The sequence below is a fragment of the Scyliorhinus torazame genome, chromosome 17, assembly GCF_047496885.1.
Source record: "Scyliorhinus torazame isolate Kashiwa2021f chromosome 17, sScyTor2.1, whole genome shotgun sequence".
NCBI lineage: Eukaryota > Metazoa > Chordata > Chondrichthyes > Carcharhiniformes > Scyliorhinidae > Scyliorhinus > Scyliorhinus torazame.
The window spans coordinates 189900605-189920692 of NC_092723.1; the positions used below are offsets into that span (position 1 = coordinate 189900605).

Below are 20088 nucleotides of genomic sequence, written 5' to 3' on the forward strand. Positions count from 1 at the left end.
AGAGCCCCCGCCTCCATCCTCACCCAGAGCCCCCGCCTCCATCCTCACCCAGAGCCCCCGTCCCCATCCTCACCCGCAGAGCCCCCGCCTCCATCCTCACCCAGAGCCCCCGCCTCCATCCTCACCCAGAGCCCCCGTCCCCATCCTCACCCGCAGAGCCCCCGTCCCCATCCTCACCCAGGGCCCCCGTCCCCATCCTCACCCGCAGAGCCCCCGCCTCCATCCTCACCCGGAGAGCCCCCGTCTCCATCCTCACCCAGAGCCCCCGTCCCCATCCTCACCCGCAGAGCCCCCGCCTCCATCCTCACCCGGAGAGCCCCCGCCTCCATCCTCACCCAGAGCCCCCGTCCCCATCCTCACCCAGGGCCCCCGCCCCATCTTCACCCGCAGAGCCCCCGCCTCCATCCTCACCCGCAGAGCCCCCGCCTCCATCCTCACCCAGAGCCCCCGCCTCCATCCTCACCCAGAGCCCCCGTCCCCATCCTCACCCAGAGCCCCCGTCCCCATCCTCACCCAGAGCCCCCGTCTCCATCCTCACCCGCAGAGCCCCCGCCTCCATCCTCACCCAGAGCCCCCGTCCCCATCCTCACCCGCAGAGCCCCCGCCTCCATCCTCACCCAGAGCCCCCGTCCCCATCCTCACCCAGAGCCCCCGCCTCCTTCCTCACCCAGAGCCCCCGCCTCCATCCTCACCCGCAGAGCCCCCGCCTCCATCCTCACCCAGAGCCCCCGCCTCCATCCTCACCCAGAGCCCCCGTCCCCATCCTCACCCAGGGCCCCCGCCCCATCTTCACCCGCAGAGCCCCGCCTCCATCCTCACCCAGAGCCCCCGTCCCCATCCTCACCCAGAGCCCCCGCCTCCATCCTCACCCAGAGCCCCCACCTCCATCCTCACCCAGAGCCCCCGCCTCCATCCTCACCCAGAGCCCCCGCCTCCATCCTCACCCAGAGCCCCCGCCTCCATCCTCACCCAGAGCCCCCGCCTCCATCCTCACCCAGAGCCCCCGCCTCCATCCTCACCCAGAGCCCCCGCCTCCATCCTCACCCAGAGCCCCCGCCTCCATCCTCACCCAGAGCCCCCGCCTCCATCCTCACCCAGAGCCCCCGCCTCCATCCTCACCCGCAGAGCCCCCGCCTCCATCCTCATCCAGAGCCCCCGTCCCCATCCTCACCCAGGGCCCCCGCCCCATCTTCACCCGCAGAGCCCCCGCCTCCATCCTCACCCAGAGCCCCCGTCCCCATCCTCACCCAGAGCCCCCGCCTCCATCCTCATCCAGAGCCCCCGCCCCCATCCTCACCCAGAGCCCCCGCCTCCATCCTCACCCAGAGCCCCCGCCTCCATCCTCACCCAGAGCTCCCGTCCCCATCCTCACCCAAAGCCCCCGTCCCCATCCTCACCCAGAGCCGCCGCCTCCATCCTCACCCAGGGCCCCCGCCTCCATCCTCACCCTGGGCCCCCGCCTCCATCCTCACCCAGGGCCCCCGCCCCATCTTCACCCGCAGAGCCCCCGCCCCATCTTCACCCGCAGAGCCCCCGCCTCCATCCTCACCCAGAGCCCCCGTCCCCATCCTCACCCAGAGCCCCCGTCCCCATCCTCACCCAGGGCCCCCGCCCCATCTTCACCCGCAGAGCCCCCGCCTCCATCCTCACCCAGAGCCCCCGCCCCCATACTTACCCACTGAGCCCGCCTCCATCCTCACAGAGCCCCCGCCTCCATCCTCACCCACTGAGCCCGCCTCCATCCTCACCCACAGAGCCCCCGCCTCCATCCTCACCCACAGAGCCCCCGCCTCCATCCTCACCCACAGAGCCCCCACCTCCATCCTCACCCAGAGCCCCCGCCCCCATCCTCACCCACAGAGCCCCCGCCTCCATCCTCACCCAGAGCCCCCGCCCCCATCCTCACTCAGAGCCCCCGCCTCCATCCTCACCCACAGAGCCCCCGCCTCCATCCTCACCCAGAGCCCCCGCCCCCACCCTCACCCACAGAGACCCCGCCTCCACCCTCACCCACAGAGCCCCCGCCTCCATCCTCACCCACAGAGCCCGCCTCCATCCTCACCCAGAGCCCCCGCCTCCACCCTCACCCACAGAGCCCCCGCCTCCATCCTCACCCACAGAGCCCCCGCCTCCATCCTCACCCACAGAGCCCCCGCCTCCATCCTCACCCACAGAGCCCCCACCTCCATCCTCACCCAGAGCCCCCGCCCCCATCCTCACCCACAGAGCCCCCGCCTCCATCCTCACCCAGAGCCCCCGCCCCCATCCTCACTCAGAGCCCCCGCCTCCATCCTCACCCACAGAGCCCCCGCCTCCATCCTCACCCAGAGCCCCCGCCCCCATCCTCACTCAGAGCCCCCGCCTCCATCCTCACCCACAGAGCCCGCCTCCATCCTCACCCACAGCACTCCGCCTCCTCACATTATCCTCTCATCATTTGCTGCCCAATAATAGTAAAGCAAGTTCTTCCCCTTTGTATTGTCACCTTCCTAATCCTGGGGACCTCCCCGCCCCGCCCCAAATGAATGAGATCAACTTATCCACCCCCTTGAAGAACGATTTCGGTATTAAGACCGGCAGACACTGGAACAGAAACGGAGGCAATACATTAATTTTGACAGCCTGTACCCAGCCTGCCAACGACAAAGGGAGATTGTCCCACCTTGCCAAATCAGCCTTCACCCTCTCCACCAAACTGGTAAAATTAAACTTCCGGAGCCCTGCCCAGTCCTGAGCCACCTGCGCCCCCAGATACTTAAAATGAAATGTTTATGGCAAGACCCTCCTGTCCATCGCATCCTCGAACAAGCCCAGCATCAGTGGAGCCAGCTTGTCTTTAAATTTCTAAACGAGGGGGACTTCCGGTTGCGGCAGGGATGAGCTGGCCGCACGTTTTGGCGGCTCCAGCTCCGACGGAACTTCGGGCTCTTTTAAGAGCCCCAACGGGGACTTGGACGGCCGTAAAACCCGGTGCAAGCGCGAGGGAAGGGAGTCCCCCACGAAAGACGGAGGGAAAAACCGGCGGCGGCGGCTACAGCCCGAAGAATCTGCAGCCAGAAGATCAGAGAGAGAGAGAGAGAGGGAGTGAAACAAAATGGCGGCGGAGAAACCACAGGTGACATGGGGGCCTGAGCAGGACGAGGTGGTGAGACGGTGCGTGGACCTGCTGAAGAAGGAGGTAATGACCCCGTTGTTACAGGCAATTGAGGGGCTTAAGGAGACTTTAAAGACCCAGGAGACGGAACTTCGCGTGGTGGAGCAGAAGGTGTCAGGTATAGAGGACGAGGTCCTGGGCCTGGCGGTCAAGACTCAGACGCACGAGGCACTTCATAAAAAGTGTGCTGACAGGATTGAGGCCCTTGAAAATGGAGCGCGAAGGAAGAACCTTAGGATACTAGGTCTCCCGGAGGGTGTGGAAGGAGTGGACTGTGGAGCGTACGCAAGTAAGATGCTGAGCTCACTGATGGGTGCTGAGGCCCCTGCGGGCCCCATGGAGGTGGAGTGGGCAAATCGGATCCCGGCGAGAAGACCAAAAGCGGGAGAACCACCGAGGGCGATAATCGTGCGATTCTACCGCCTTAAGGACAGAGAAGAGGTCCTGAGATGGGCCAAAAAGGTGCGGAGTAGCAGATAGGAGAATGCAGTGGTAAGGATCTACCAGGATTGGAGTGCGGAGGTGGCGAGAAGGAGGGTGAGCTTCAACCGAGCCAAAAAGAGGTTTTGCACAAAAGGAAGGTGAAGTTTGGGATGCTGCAGCCGGCAAGACTATGGGTCACGCATCAGGAGAGAAGTTTGGGATGCTGCAGCCGGCAAGACTATGGGTCACGCATCAGGAGAGACACTATTATTTCGAGACGGCGAAGGAAGCATGGTCCTTCATCAATGAAGAGAAACTGGACCGGAACTGAGGGACTGATGCTGCAGGGAACTGTTATTGTTGTTATTATTGTTTTTGTTAATGGGATGGTGAAAGTTAAGCGAGAAGTAAACAGGGAAGGGGGGGGACACTGTGGAAATGTGGGTGCCGGTGAGGGGGGAAGAGGCGGGACATAGTCAGAGAATGGGGAAGGAGAGGGGGAGGGGAAAGGGAGCTGCGCCATAAGAGGCGGGACAGGTAAACGGATGTTCCCGTGCCAGAAAGAATAAGGCGGGAAAACAGGCGCAAGGCGGATGGGAGTTCCCTCACACCGGGGGGGGGGGGGGGCGAGGAGCGAGCAGGAGTAGCCGGGGTCAGTTGAAGTCAGCTGACTTACGGAAGTGATATGGGGGGAGCAATCAAGCTAGATAGGGATCTAGTGGGGGGGGGGGGGGGACAACTGGGTTGCTGCTGCGGAAATCCAAAAGGAAATGGCTAAAGAGAAGGTGGTCGGGGGCGGAATGCGACGCTGGGGGAGCGAGCGGGAGCGCGGAGGCGGGATATGGGACTGGCCTAGAGAAGGTAATGTCTAGTCGACACGGGAGGGGGGCAGGTAGCCCCCTAGTGAGGCTGATCACGTGGAACGTGAGAGGCCTGAATGGGCCGATAAAAAGGGCCCGAGCGCTCGCGCATTTGAAAGGACTAAGGGCAGACGTGGTTATGCTCCAAGAGACGCACCTAAAGGTGGCGGACCAAGTTAGGCTAAGGAAAGGATGGGTGGGACAGGTGTTCCACTCAGGGCTGGACGCAAAGAACAGAGGGGTGGCCATTTTGGTGGGGAAACGGGTAGCATTTGAAGCAAAGAACATCGTAGCAGATAGTGGAGGTAGATATGTAATGGTGAGTGGTAGGCTGGAGGGAATGGAGGTCGTGTTGGTTAATGTGTATGCCCCAAATTGGGACGATGCGGGGTTCATGAGACGGATGCTGGGGCGTATTCCGGACCTGGAGGCAGGAAATTTGATTTTAGGAGGGGACTTCAATACGGTGCTGGACCCGGGGCTAGATAGATCCAGCTCAAGGACCGGAAGAAGGCCGGCAGCGGCCAAGGTACTTAAGGGGTTTATGGACCAAATGGGGGGAGTGGATCCATGGCGATTTCTTAGACCCAGGGCTAGGGAGTATTCCTTCTTCTCCCACGTCCATAAAGTGTACTCCCGGATAGATTTTTTTGTTCTAGGAAGGTCATTGATCTCTAGGGTGGAAGAAGCTGAATACTCAGCCATAGCGGTTTTGGATCATGCCCCACATTGGGTGGACCTGGAAGTAGGAGAGGACAGGGAGCAGAGAACACTCTGGCGATTAGATGTGGGACTGATGGCGGATGAGGGAGTGTGTGCAAGAGTGAGGGGGTGTATCGAGAGATACCTGGAGGTCAATGACGACGGCGAGGTCCCTGTGGGAGTGGTGTCTGGGAAGCACTAAAAGCGGTGGTCAGAGGAGAGCTGATTTCTATTGGGGCCCACAAAAGGAAAACAGAGGCCAAGGAAAGGGATAGATTACTGGGGGAGATTTTAAGGGTGGACAGGGAATTTGCAGAGACCCCGGAGGAGGAGCTGTACAGGGAGAGGAGACGACTCCAGACCTAGTTCTGACCACCAGAAAGGCGGAGGTACTGTGGAGGAAGGCACAGGGGAGGAGGTATGAATATGGGGAAAAGGCTAGTCGCCTGTTGGCGCACCAACTGCGAAAGAGGGCAGCAGCGAGGGAGATAGGAGGAATTAGGGATGAAAGGGGAGACACCGTGCGAAGGGCAGGAAAGATAAATGAGGTGTTTAAGACCTTTTATGAAGAACTGTATAGGTCTCAGCCCCCAGAGGGAGAGGAGGGGATGCGGCAGTTCCTGGACCAGTTGAGGTTCCCGAAAGTGGAGGAGCAGGCGGTGGCAGGCCTGGGGGCGCCGATTGAGGTGGACAAGGTTATTAAGGGACTGGGAAGCATGCAAGCAGGGAAGGCCCCGGGGCCAGACGGGTTCCCGGTGGAATTCTACAGAAAATATGTGGACTTGTTGGCCCCGTTGTTGGCGAGGACGTTCAATGAGGCCAGGGAAGGGGGGACACTACCCCCGACAATGTCGGAGGCGACGATATCGCTAATTTTGAAGAGGGACAAAGATCCGATGCAGTGTGGGTCCTATAGACCTATCTCACTATTGAACGTGGACGCCAAACTGCTAGCAAAGGTGCTGGCATCGAGGATAGAGGACTGTGTCCCAGGGGTGGTGCACGAAGACCAGACAGGGTTCGTAAAAGGGAGACAATTGAATGTTAACGTGCGACGGCTATTAGGGGTGATAATGATGCCCTCAGTGGAGGGGGAGGCAGAGATAGTGGCGGCAATGGACGCAGAGAAGGCATTTGATAGGGTGGAGTGGGAGTATTTATCGGAAGTGTTAAGGAGGTTGGGTTTGGGAACGGATTTATTCGCTGGGTTAGACTACTTTATGGGGCACCGATGGCAAGCGTAGTTACAGGTCGACATAGATCGGAGTATTTCCGATTATATAGGGGAACAAGACAGGGATGCCCGCTGTCTCCATTGTTGTTTGCGCTGGCAATTGAACCTCTGGCCATGGCGCTGAGAGACTCCAGGAATTGGAGAGGGGTGACTAGAGGGGGAGAAGAACACCGAGTCTCGTTATACGCGGATGACCTATTGCTATACGTGCCGGACCCAGCGGGGGGGATGATAGAGGTTATGCGAATCTTGAGGAGGTTCGGGGAATTTTCGGGGTATAGGTTAAACATGGGGAAGAGTGAATTATTTGTGATACATCCAGGGGACCAGAGTAGAGAGATAGAAGGCTTACCGCTAAGGAAAGTGGAAAGAAACTTCCGATACTTGGGGATTCAGATCGCTAGAAGCTGGGGAACCTTGCACAGACTTAATCTGACACGGCTGGTAGAACAAATGGAGGAGGACTTTAAGAGGTGGGACATGCAGCCTTTATCGCTGGCGGGCAGGGTGCAAGCAATTAAGATGATGGTCCTCCCGAGGTTCTTATTTGTATTTCAATGTCTCCCTATTTTAATCACCAGGACCTTTTTTCATAAAATAGATAGGAGCATTACGAACTTTGTGTGGGCAGGGAAAGTTCCGAGAGTAAGGAGGGGGTTCCTTCAGCGCAGTAGGGACAGAGGAGGACTGGCACTACCGAACTTGGGAGATTATTATTGGGCCGCCAATGTGGCAATGATACGTAGATGGATGATGGAGGGTGAGGGAGCGGCGTGGAAAAGGCTGGAGAGAAGGTCCTGTAAAGGGACGAGTCTAGAGGCGCTGGTGACGGCGCCGCTACCGTTCTCACCGAAAAAGTACACCACGAACCCGGTGGTGGCGGCAACACTGAACATATGGGGACAGTGGAGGCGACAGAGAGGGGTGCGGGGAGCCCTGGTGGGGTCCCCTATCAGGAACAACCATAGGTTCGCCCCAGGAAGAATGGATGGAGGATTTCAAAGCTGGTACCAGTTGGGAATTAGGAAGGTGGGAGATTTATTCATAGATGGGACTTTTGCGAGCTTGGGAGCACTGGAGGAAAAGTATAAGTTACGCCGGGGGAATTTCTTGAGATATATGCAGGTGAGGGCGTTTACTAGACAACAGGTGAGGGAATTTCCGCGGCTCCCGACACAGGGGATACAGGACAGGGTGCTTTCAGGGGTGTGGGTCGGAGAGGGCAAGGTGTCAGAGATTTATAGAGAGATGAGGGAAGAGGGGGAGGAGTCGGTGGGCGAACTAAAAAGAAAGTGGGAAGAAGAATTAGGGGAGGAGATAGAGGAGGGTATGTGGGCTGATGCCCTAAGCAGGGTAAATTCCTCTTCCTCACGCGCCAGGCTTAGCCTGATTCAATTTAAGGTGCTACATAGAGCACACACAACGGGGGCAAGATTGAGCAGGTTCTTTGGAGTGGAGGACAAATGTGGGAGGTGTGGCGGGAGCCCGGCAAACCTGCACATATGTTTTGGGAGTGCCCGGCACTGGAAGGGTATTGGAAGGGAGTGACGGGAGTGATTTCGCAGGTGGTGAAGGCCCGGGTCAAACCAGGCTGGGGGTTAGCTCTATTTGGAGTTGCGGAAGAGCCGGGAGGGCAGGAGGCGAAAGAGGTCGATGTCGTGGCCTTTGCGTCCCTCGTAACCCGACGCAGGATCCTACTCATGTGGAAGAAGGCGAAACCCCCCGGACTGGAGGCCTGGGTAAATGATATGGCGGGGTTCATTAAACTGGAGCAGATAAAGTTTGCCCTGAGAGGATCGGCTCAAGGGTTCACCAGGCGGTGGCAGCCATTTCTCGACTACCTAGGGGAACGTTAGCGGGAAGACGGATGACCAGCAGCAGCAACCCGGGAGGGGGGGAGGCAGTTGAGTATAGGTCAATAGAGTACGAGGTTTTGTTACTTGTATATTATTACTACTATTATTATTATTGTTAAAAAGTTTAAAACTTTCTGTTTTGTTACTGTTATCGTTTCGCTTGTTTTGTAAGCGGGAAAAATGTTGCTCAGGGAAAAAAAAATCAATAAAATATATATTTTTTTAAAACAAAATTCTAAAAGAGTTTGGCTGGGAACCCGCCGTGCCCCGCCACCTGTCCTGCCTGCATCCCCCCAATTGCCTCCTTCAGCGGCTCCTCTGAGCCCGCCCTCTCCTCCTCTCCCAACCTCGGGTACTTTTACCCATCCAAGAACTCCCTCATCTCCGTTCTTCCTCTGGAGGCTCTGACCTATATAGGTCTCGATAAAATTCTTCAAATACTTCATTAATTAGACAGGTATATGGGCGGGGAATACAGAGGGATGTGGGTCAAATGCGGGCAAGTGGGACTAGCTTAGTGATAGAAACTGGGCGGCATGGACAAGCTGGGCCGAAGGGCCTGTTTCCATGCTGTAAACCTCCATGACTCTAATCTGCTCCGGAGCCACAACCAACTTCCCCGCTTTAATCCGTATCTGAACAATCTCCCTCACCGCTGTATCCCTTTGAAGTTGACCAACCAGCATGTGCCCTGTCCATAGTCATATACCGCTCCTTTCACCTTTCTTAGCTGATGTACCGCTTTCCCCATGGACAGCTGATCAAACCTCGCTTGTAGCACCTTCCTCTTAACCAGGAGACCCGGGTCCATGCCCTCAGTAAACTCCCATCTACCTCCAAAATCTCCTCTATCAGTCTTTGGTGTTCTTCCCACTCCTCCCTGTCTACCTTAGCCGTGAACAAAATCGCCTCCCCTTTCCTACCGCCTTCAACACCTCCCTGGCCGATTGAGAGAAACACTACTTACACCTCGATCATTTCCCAATCTTCTCAAAGAATCTCCGGTCTGCTAGTAACCCCACATCCATTCTCCACCCCGGCCTCTCCTCCACACATTTCTTACTAAGTCCAGTACCTGCAGGCATCTAAACTCAGTCCCTCTTCGCTGCTCGAACCTTTCCTATAGCTCATGTAAACCCGCAAATTGGTCTTCCAGGTGCAGGTCCCTCACCTTCTTCAGCCCCACCTTGTTTCACCTTTTATACATCCCATCTAACTCCCCCGGTTTAAACCTATGGTTCCCACACAATGGTGTCAACACTGACATACCCTCCAATTTAAAGTGCCTCCTCAGTTTGTTCCATACCTTGACCGTTGATTGCACGACCGGGTGTCCGAATACGTCCCCGAGGCAAACGGCTGAGGGGCTGTGACCAAGGCTCTCAGGCGGATCCCCTGCAGGATTCCTCTTCCATCCTAACCCACTCTACTCCCTCCTCCCCTCACCTTCTAATAATAATCCTTATTCATGTCACAAGTAGGCTTACATTAACACTTCAATGAAGTTACTGTGAAAAGTCCCTAGTTGCCACACTCCGGCGCCTGTTCGGGTACACAGAGGGAGAATTCAGAACGTCCAATTCACCTAACAAACACGTCTTTCAGGACTTGTGGGAGGAAACCGGAGCACCCGGAGGAAACCCACGTAGACACAGGGAGAAGGTGCAGACTCCGCACAGACAGTGACCTAAGCCGGTGTTAGAGGTGAAAATATTCACACGTAGGCCTTTCTAATTTATATCATAGTTAGTCCAGTATCAGAATATGCCCCCCAACAACGGGAATCGAACCCGGGCTGCTGGCGCAGTGAAGTAGCAATGTAGAAGGTTCGGGAGTGCAAACCCCCCCCCTTTCTGGCTCCGCCTCTGTAACAGGGCCCACTTTACCCTCAGCACCTTCCCCGCCCATACAAACTCCGAGATTATAAAATAAATAATCTTTATTGTCACAAATAGGCTTACATTAACACTGCAATGAAGTTACTGTGAAAATCCCCTAGTCGCCACATTCCGGCACCTGTTCGGGTACACTGAGGGAGAATTCAGTATTCTGAGCTGGTACGGGAATTGAACCCGCGCTGCTGGCCTTGTTCTGCATCACACACCAGCTGCCTAGCCCACTGAGCTAAACCAGTCCCTCCCCCACTATCCACCTTCACTGCTTTCCATTTCTCTCATCTTTCATTCTCGCTCCACAGTATAAATATTTCCCACTTTCTCTGTCTTAAAGCGTTGACAAAGGGGCATCTGGACTCGAAACGTTAGCTCTTTTCTCTGGTAGGTTTACCAGACTGATTCCAGGGATGGCGGGACTGACATATGAGGAGAGATTGACTAGGTTGGCATTGTTCTCGCTGGAGTTCAGAAGAATGAGGGGGGATCTCATAGAGACTTATAAAATTCTAACAGGACTAGACAGGGTAGATGCAGGGAAAATGTTACCAATGATGGGTGTGTCCAGAACCAGGGGTCACAGCCGGAGGATTCAGGGTAAACCATTTCAGACAGAGATAAGGAGACATTTCTTCACACAGAGAGTGGTGAGCCTGTGGAATTCATTACCACGGGCAGTAGTTGATGCTAAAACTTTGAATATATTCAAGAAGCGGCTGGATATAGCACTTGGGGAGAATGGGATCAAAGGCTATGGGGAGAAAGCAGGATTAGGCTATTGAGTTGGATGGTCAGCCATGATCGTGATGAATGGCAGAGCAGGCTCGAAGGGCCAAAAGGCCTCCTCCTGCTCCTATCTTCTATGTATCTATGTATCTCCCTACAGATGCTGCCAGACCTGCTGAGATTTTCCAGCATTGTCTCTTTTGTTTCAGATTCCAGCATCTGCAGTAATTTGCTTTTATATTGAAGGTTGGCGTGCGGGTACAGCAGGCGGTGAGGAAAGCTAATGGCACGCTGGCCTTCACAGCGAGAGGATTTGAATACAGAAGTAGGGCTGTCTTGCTGCAGTTATAAGGGCCTTGGTGAGGCCACACCTTGAGTATTGTGTGCAGTTTTGGTCTCCTAGCTTGAGGAAGGACATTCTTGCTATTACTAGGGGTCACAGCCTAAGAATAAGGGGTAAGCTAATCAGGACTGAGATGAGGAAGAAGCTCTTCTCTCAGAGAGTTGTGAACTTGTGGCATTCTCTACCACAGAAAGCTGTTGGGGCCGGTTCTTTGGATATATTCAAGAGGGAGCTGGGCATGGCCCTTGCGGCCAAAGGGACCAAGGGATGTGGAGAGAAAACAGGAGTGGGATACTGAATTTGCATGAACAGCCAGCATCACATTGAATGGTGGTGCAGGCTCAAAGGGCCGAATGGCCTGTTCCTGCTCCTATTTTCTATGTTTCCATGTTTTCTCTCTGTGTAAATGAGAGAAAGTATTTTGTGGGACTGAAACTTCTACACATTATAAATTAATACTGGAATAAAAATGTTTTCAATGCAAGAATATTTCTCCAAATTTATCATGTTTCAAAAATAGAGTTCTGCTTCAATTCCAATGTAAAGCTTGTGGGTGATTACCGATTTGAAAGCAACATTAAAACAGTTTACCCAGCTCCATATACAGTTGAGTTCTGCGACCACTCAAAACATTAACAGAGAAAAATTATTCCCAGCTCCTTGGTTTCACATTTGATACTGGAAGTGTTTTTGCATCATTTGCAGAACAAACTTCCAGACAAAAATAGAGTCAGCCTTGAAGTTTACACAGAATGTCACAAATGATGATAAACAACAATTGTTGTACCACAGTCATGCTGTTCTTTATATAATTGTTAGTCCAAAATAGAAACTGATGAGTATTATGTAAAACTAACCGAATGGCAGGGGGCAGTGAGATGTTACAGTAAGATTATTTTCATGTTTATCAACAAACGTTAGGAGTATTACATACATTTTAGATTTCCATTAACTGATGCATTCTTACATGTGGGCAGCACGGTAGCACAAGTGGATAGCACTGTGTGCTGCACTGTCAGCGTCAGTACTGAGGTAGTGCCGCACTGTCAGAGGGTCAGTACTGAGGGAGTGCTGCACTGTCAGTGGGTCAGTACTGAGGGAGTGCCGCACTGTCAGAGGGTCAGTACTGAGGGAGTGCCGCACTGTCAGAGGGTCAGTACTGAGGGAGTGCCGCACATTCAGAGGGTCAGTACTGAGGGAGTGCCGCACAGTCAGAGGGTCAGTACTGAGGGAGTGCCGCACTGTCGGAGGGTCAGTACTGAGGGAGTGTCGCACTGTCGGAGGGTCAGTACTGAGGGAGTGTCGCACTGTCGGAGGGTCAGTACTGAGGGAGTGTCGCACTGTCGGAGGGTCAGTACTGAGGTAGTGCCGCACTGTCAGAGGGTCAGTACTGAGGGAGTGCTGCACTGTCAGAGGGTCAGTACTGAGGGAGTGCTGCACTGTCAGAGGGTCAGTACTGAGGGAGTGCTGCACTGTCAGAGGGTCAGTACTGAGGGAGTGCTGCACTGTCAGAGGGTCAGTACTGAGGGGGTGCCGCACTATCAGAGGGTCAGTACTGAGGGAGTGCCGCACTGTCAGAGGGTCAGTACTGAGGGAGTGCTGCACTGTCAGAGGGTCAGTACTGAGGGAGTGCTGCACTGTCAGAGGGTCAGTCCTGAGGGAGTGCCGCACTGTCAGAGGGTCAGTACTGAGGGAGTGCCGCACTGTCAGAGGGTCAGTACTGAGGGAATGCTGCACTGTCAGAGAGTCAGTACTGAGGGAGTGCTGCACTGTCGGAGGGTCAGTACTGAGGGAGTGCCGCACTGTCAGAGGGTCAGTACTGAGGGATTGCTGCACTGTCAGAGGGTCAGTACTGAGGGAGTGCTGCACTGTCAGAGGGTCAGTACTGAGGGGGTGCCGCACTATCAGAGGGTCAGTACTGAGGGAGTGCCGCACTGTCAGAGGGTCAGTACTGAGGGAGTGCTGCACTGTCAGAGAGTCAGTACTAAGGGAGTGCCGCACTGTCAGAGGGTCAGTACTGAGGGAGTGCCGCACTGTCAGAGGGTCAGTACTGAGGGAGTGCCGCACTGTCAGAGGGTCAGTACTGAGGGAGTGCTGCACTGTCAGAGGGTCAGTACTGAGGGGGTGCCGCACTATCAGAGGGTCAGTACTGAGGGAGTGCAGCACTGTCAGAGGGTCAGTACTGAGGGAACGCTGCACTGTCAGAGATTCAGTACTGAGGGAGTGCTGCACTGTCAGAGGGTCAGTACTGAGGGAACGCTGCACTGTCAGAGATTCAGTACTGAGGGAGTGCTGCACTGTCAGAGGGTCAGTACTGAGGGAGTGCTGCACTGTCAGAGGGTCAGTACTGAGGGAGTGCTGCACTGTCAGAGGGTCAGTACTGAGGGAGTGCCGCACTGTCAGAGGGTCAGTACTGAGGGAACGCTGCACTGTCAGAGATTCAGTACTGAGGGAGTGCTGCACTGTCAGAGGGTCAGTACTGAGGGAACGCTGCACTGTCAGAGATTCAGTACTGAGGGAGTGCTGCACTGTCAGAGGGTCAGTACTGAGGGAGTGCTGCACTGTCAGAGGGTCAGTACTGAGGGAGTGCCGCACTGTCAGAGATTCAGTACTGAGGGAGTGCTGCACTGTCAGAGGGTCAGTACTGAGGGAGTGCTGCACTGTCAGAGGGTCAGTACTGAGGGAGTGCCGCACTGTCAGAGGGTCAGTACTGAGGGAACGCTGCACTGTCGGAGGGTCAGTACTGAGGGAACGCTGCACTGTCAGAGGGTCAGTACTGAGGGAGTGCCGCACTGTCAGAGATTCAGTACTGAGGGAGTGCTGCACTGTCAGAGGGTCAGTACTGAGGGAGTGCTGCACTGTCAGAGGGTCAGTACTGAGGGAACGCTGCACTGTCAGAGATTCAGTACTGAGGGAGTGCTGCACTGTCAGAGGGTCAGTACTGAGGGAGTGCTGCACTGTCAGAGGGTCAGTACTGAGGGAGTGCCGCACTGTCAGAGGGTCAGTACTGAGGGAGTGCTGCACTGTCAGAGAGTCAGTACTGAGGGAGTGCTGCACTGTCAGAGGGTCAGTACTGAGGGGGTGCTGCACTGTCAGAGGGTCAGTACTGAGGGAGTGCTGCACTGTCAGAGGGTCAGTACTGAGGGAGTGCTGCACTGTCAGAGGGTCAGTACTGAGGGAACGCTGCACTGTCAGAGATTCAGTACTGAGGGAGTGCTGCACTGTCAGAGGGTCAGTACTGAGGGAGTGCTGCACTGTCAGAGGGTCAGTACTGAGGGAGTGCCGCACTGTCAGAGATTCAGTACTGAGGGAGTGCTGCACTGTCAGAGGGTCAGTACTGAGGGAGTGCTGCACTGTCAGAGGGTCAGTACTGAGGGAGTGCCGCACTGTCAGAGGGTCAGTACTGAGGGAGTGCCGCACTGTCAGAGGGTCAGTACTGAGGGAACGCTGCACTGTCAGAGGGTCAGTACTGAGGGAGTGCCGCACTGTCGGAGGGTCAGTACTGAGGGAACGCTGCACTGTCGGAGGGTCAGTACTGAGGGAACGCTGCACTGTCAGAGGGTCAGTACTGAGGGAGTGCCGCACTGTCAGAGGGTCAGTACTGAGGGAGTGCCGCACTGTCAGAGGGTCAGTACTGAGGGAGTGCCGCACTGTCAGAGGGTCAGTACTGAGGGAGTGTCGCACTGTCAGAGGGTCAGTACTGAGGGAGTGACGCACTGTCAAAGAGTCAGTACTGAGGGAGTGCCGCACTGTCAGAGGGTCAGTACTGAGGGAGTGTCGCACTGTCAGAGGGTCAGTACTGAGGGAGTGCCGCACTGTCAGAGGGTCAGTACTGAGGGAGTGACGCACTGTCAAAGAGTCAGTACTGAGGGAGTGCTGCACTGTCGGAGGGTCAGTACTGAGGGAGTGCCGCACTGTCAGAGGGTCAGTACTGAGGGAGTGCAGCACTGTCAGAGGGTCAGTACTGAGGGAGTGCTGCACTGTCGGAGGGTCAGTACTGAGGGAGTGCCGCACTGTCAGAGGGTCAGTACTGAGGGAGTGCCGCACTGTCAGAGGGTCAGTACTGAGGGAGTGCCGCACTGTCAGAGGGTCAGTACTGAGGGAGTGCCGCACTGTCAGAGGGTCAGTACTGAGGGAGTGCCGCACTGTCAGAGGGTCAGTACTGAGGGAGTGCTGCACTGTCAGAGGGTCAGTACTGAGGGAGTGCCGCACTGTCAGAGGGTCAGTACTGAGGGAGTGCTGCACTGTCAGAGGGTCAGTACTGAGGGAGTGCCGCACTGTCAGAGGTTCAGTACTGAGGGAGTGCCGCACTGTCAGAGGGTGGGCTCTGAGGTTTATAAACTGTAACCACGTGCGGCTCGTTTCTGCTCATTCTCAGTTGCTGTTTCTTAAAATCCGATCTCGCTGGGGTTTAATTCCCGCGGGGACCGCGCTCACCCGCCGCCGCCGCCGCCGCCGCCGCCGCTCTCACCTGTGTGCCGGAGTCTGGAGAAGGCTCAGGCTTCTCCCGCTCGGACCAGGCCCGGCCGGAAGTGAAACCCTCGCCCTTTCACCCCCAGCGCCGCTTCCGGTTCCGTCTCTTAGCAACCATGGCCAAGCTGATCGGCAAGAAGGTGCAGAGGAGCTTGTGGGAGGAGATCTGTGCAGGTGGGAGCGGAAAACCGGGAATACCGCGGGGTGGGAGCGGAAAACCGGGAATACCGCGGGGCGGGAGCGGAAAACCGGGAATACCACGGGGCGGGAGCGGAAAACCGGGAATACCGCGGGGCGGGAGCGGAAAACCGGGAATACCGCGGGGCGGGAGCGGAAAACCGGGAATACCGCGGGGTGGGAGCGGAAAACCGGGAATACCGCGGGGTGGGAGCGGAAAACCGGGAATACCGCGGGGTGGGAGCGGAAAACCGGGAATACCGCTGGGCGGGAGCGCAAAACCGGGAATACCGCGGGGTGGGAGCGGAAAACCGGGAATACCGCGGGGCGGGAGTGGAAACCCGGGAATACCGAGGTGTGGGAGCGGAAAACCGGGAATACCGCGGGGCGGGAGAGGAAAACCGGGAATACCGCGGGGCGGGAGCGGAAAACCGGGAATACCGCGGGGCGGGAGTGGAAAACCTAGCAGGTAAGGAGTGGAAAATCAGGAAAGCCCAATGGGATGCAGTGGAAAACCTGGGATTCCCTGCGGGGCGGGAGCAGAAAACCCTGGAACCCCAGAAAACCTAGCAGGATAGAAGCGGAAAACCCAGGAATCGTGGAAAACCTAGCGCGGTAGGAGTAGAAAACTGGAAACCCGGAAAATCCGGCGCATAAGGAGCAGAACGCCTGGCAAACCCGGCACAGTAGGAGACGGAAACCCAGAAAATCCAGCGCGGTAGGAATGGAAAACCCGGCATGGTAGGAGCAGAAACTGGAATAACACAGCTAGCCCGGAAAGCCCAGCACAGCAGGAAGAGAAAACCGGCAAGCCCAGAAAACGCTGCCTGACTGTCAGTGTGCCCCCCTCCCCCTCCCCGTCCCTCGTGGAAGCCCCCTCCCCACAGACTCTCAATGTGCCCCCGTCCCTCATGGCAACCCCCTCCCCCCAGACACTCAGTGTGACCCCCCCCCCCCCCCCCCCGTACCGGGCCAGCCCCCTCCCATCAGATTCTCAGAGCAGCCCCCTCTCCCCAGACTCTCAATGACTCCCCCAGGGGCAGCCACCCTTCCCAGACTGAATTACAATTTCAGGACCGTGCAACAGACTTCAGTAGATGTAGGTTTTGGTTTGTTGACACAATCTAATAGGATTACAAGGGGTTTTCTTCACCTGGCAGAATGTCTTTTTCTCAGTTTCAATGATGTGGAGGGTTTCCTTAGACAGTGAGTGGCTTGTTTTCTCTTCCCATACCCAGTACATTCTGGATGTGTGGCTGTGCAGGATGACATGGAGGCATGGGGTGCTCTGAGGTGGCTTAGAGCTGGCATTTGGTGATCTGAGGTGGCATGGTGGTTACATGGGGGCGTTGGGATAACAAGGGAGATCTGAGAGGGCATGGGCTGGCCTTTAGGGGGCCATTAAACATTATTGAGAGCTGGGAGACTGTTTTGGGGAACCTTCTGACCTGCTTGCCTCCGCACCCACACTCTTTATGCTCCACAGCGCAGCTCACAAACTGCACTTTGATTTGATCCTGATGTTAAACACCCAAATGGTGTGTGAAATCAAACATGAATGGAATGAAAATCGCTTATTGTCACAAGTAGGCTTCAAATGAAGTTACTGTGAAAAGCCCCTAGTCGCCACATTCCAGCGCCTGTTCGGGGAGGCTGGTACAGGAATTGAACCGTGCTGCTGGCCTGCCTTGGTCTGCTTTCAAAGCCAGCTATTTAGCCCAGTGTGCTAAACCAGCCCCATGGGGCAGTGGGAAGTTAATGAACCATGAACATGCGAGGGTTGGATTTTCCTGAGGCCGGAAACTTGTATCAATATTATTGAAATGTGATTAATTTTAAAACTTATATTCATTGCTATTATTGTAGTTTACTTTTGTGCACATGTGTGTCGATTTGCTTTGTGGCTGGCAGGTGTTGGTGTTGGACATGGGAAGTCTGAATGGAGCAGTGTTTTATGTTTGACATTGACTAGAGAGCAACCAGAGGGCAAGAGAAACTTGTTTACACAGGGTTATGAGGCAGTGGAATTACATTCTACAGTTGGTAGTTGAAGCAATATTCAAGAGTTATTTGGTTAGAGAGATAGAACGAAAAGGGTCAAAGGACTATTGATACAGGGTGGGCAATTGTGTTTGGAGCTATTTTCTTACTTGGTGGGTGAACATTAGCATGGTCTGGTTGGTTTGGATGGTCCATGTTTGTGTTCCGACTTATAGTCGCAAAATGCTCAGCAAACAAATTATCCAACTTTTTGGGGCGAATCCTTTTTGAGTTGCCATGTTTGTTCTCCACGCAGCTCACTATATTCTTTAGATTAAATTAGAAATTATCATCCTTGTTCCTTACCTCAATGTCTGTCTCGTCAACCAAGAGTCAATGGGTCGCACTCATCTCTCCGTCACAAGGTCGCAGGTTCCAATCCCACTATAAAGATTTAAATGCAAACATTGTAGGTTGACACTGAACAGAGGGAATGCTGTATTGTTGGAGGTGGTGTCTTTTAGGGTTTATAAGGGGGAAGTGTTAAATAGACTGTCGGTACTAAAGATTGATAAGGCACCAGGACGGGCAGCATGGTAGCATAGTGATTAGTACAATTGCTTCAGAGCTCCAGGGTCCCAGGTTCGATTCCCGGCTTGGGTCACTGTCTGTGCGGAGTCTGCACGTTCTCCCCGTGTGTGGGTGGGTTTCCTCCGGGTGCTCCGGTTTCCTCCCACAGTCCAAAGATGTGCAGGTTAGGTGGACTAGACATGCTAAATTGCCCTTAGTGTCCAAAATTGGCCTTAGTGTTGGGTGGGGTAACTGGGTTATGGGGATAGGGTGGAGGTGTGCGGTTGGGAAGGGTGCTCTTTCCAAGAGCCGGTGCAGACTTGATGGGCCGAATGGCCTCCTTCTGCACTGTAAATTCTATGAATTTATGAATCTTTACCTCTTCCAGTCTGTAATGCTCAGTCTATTCGATGCCTAGGTCCTAGATTATACACCCAATATCCAGAACTGGCCCAAAATTAACTAGAAAAAAAGCAAAATACTGTGGATACTGGAAAAAAAAAAGAACTTCGAGTACTCAATTATTTTTTTCCAATTAAGGGGCAATTTAGCCTGGTCAATCCACCTAACCTGTACATCTTTGGGTTGTGGGGGTGAGACCCACGCAGACACTGGGAGAATGTGCAAACCCCACACGGACAGTGACCCGGGATTGGGATCGAACCCGGATCCTCGATGCCATGAGGCAGCAATACTGACCACTGGGCCACCGTGCCACCCTATGGATGCTGGAAATCCGAAATAAAAACAAAAAATGCTGAAAAGAAACCTCAGCAGGTCTGGCCACGTCTGTGGAGAGAAACAGAGTTAATGTTTTGGATCTAAGTCATGCTTCGACAAAACTCTGTATCTCTCCACAGATGTTGCCAGACCTGCTGAGTTTATTCAGCCTTTTCTGTTTTTATGAGCTCCAGACCTAGAACTAATTACAGCCTGCTGTTCCCATTCTGAGTCCAAACACATAATTATCTTTTACCATGTCTGCTGCAACTGCCCCATGTACCCCTGCCTGCCAAATCCTGGTATCTATCCCTACCACATATCTTTGGCTTCAGGGAACTTAAAATAAACCAAAAATAAATCAGTAATACTGCAAGAAAAAGAAAATCCTAAATAGAGTCATACAGCACTGAAAAGGCCCTTCGGCCCATCAAATCTTCACTGGTCAATGTGGGCCAGGGTGGCAGCTTTCCTTCTTTAAAGGGGCATTACTGAACCAGATGGGTTTTTGCAACAATCGAGAATAGTTTCACGATCACCGTCACAGATACCAGATTTACAATTCTAGGTTTATAAAATTGAATTTAAATTTCAGCAGCTTTCATGGTACGTCCTGAACCCCTGTCCCGGGAACATTAGCCTGGCATCACTAATCACTGCACCAGCATCTCCATAAACAGTTTCTAGGAAATGTTCCACAAACATCAATGAGATAAATGAGTGGCGTTGAGGCAGAGATCCGCCAGAACATCACTGAATGGCAGAACAGGCTCAAAGTGCTGATTGGAACAAGAGTAAGCCAATCATGAGAATTTTTATCCACCTCTAGATAGATTTCAAATTGTGTCTGACTTTTAATTTAAATTCTGTAATGAGGCTGGAATAATATTTATGAAAATTAGAACAAAATATGTATAAACAAATTGCTGCGATTCTCCCATGTCGTTTCAAAGTGCTCCTGCCAGTGTGAAAATGGGC

General features: G+C 54.4%; 2 protein-coding genes across 4 annotated transcripts in view; one reads left to right on the plus strand and one right to left on the minus strand.

The window, feature by feature from the left end:
- Positions 1–15782, minus strand: part of LOC140394529 (uncharacterized) — a 46448-nt gene extending 30666 nt beyond the window's left edge. For both annotated transcript variants that reach the window (XM_072481887.1, XM_072481886.1), the window contains exon 1: positions 15662–15782. The gene's annotated coding sequence lies outside the window, so the exon portion shown is untranslated. The remainder of the gene's footprint in view (positions 1–15661) is intronic.
- The window catches only part of iqck (IQ motif containing K), a 122545-nt gene continuing 118194 nt past the window's right edge, over positions 15738–20088 (plus strand). Inside the window, exon 1 of one of the 2 annotated variants that reach the window (XM_072481888.1) lies at positions 15738–15837. In XM_072481888.1, the coding sequence (XP_072337989.1) occupies positions 15780–15837 (58 nt within the window). In that variant the 5' untranslated portion in view covers positions 15738–15779. The remainder of the gene's footprint in view (positions 15838–20088) is intronic. The other variant, XM_072481889.1, reaches the window with a different exon arrangement.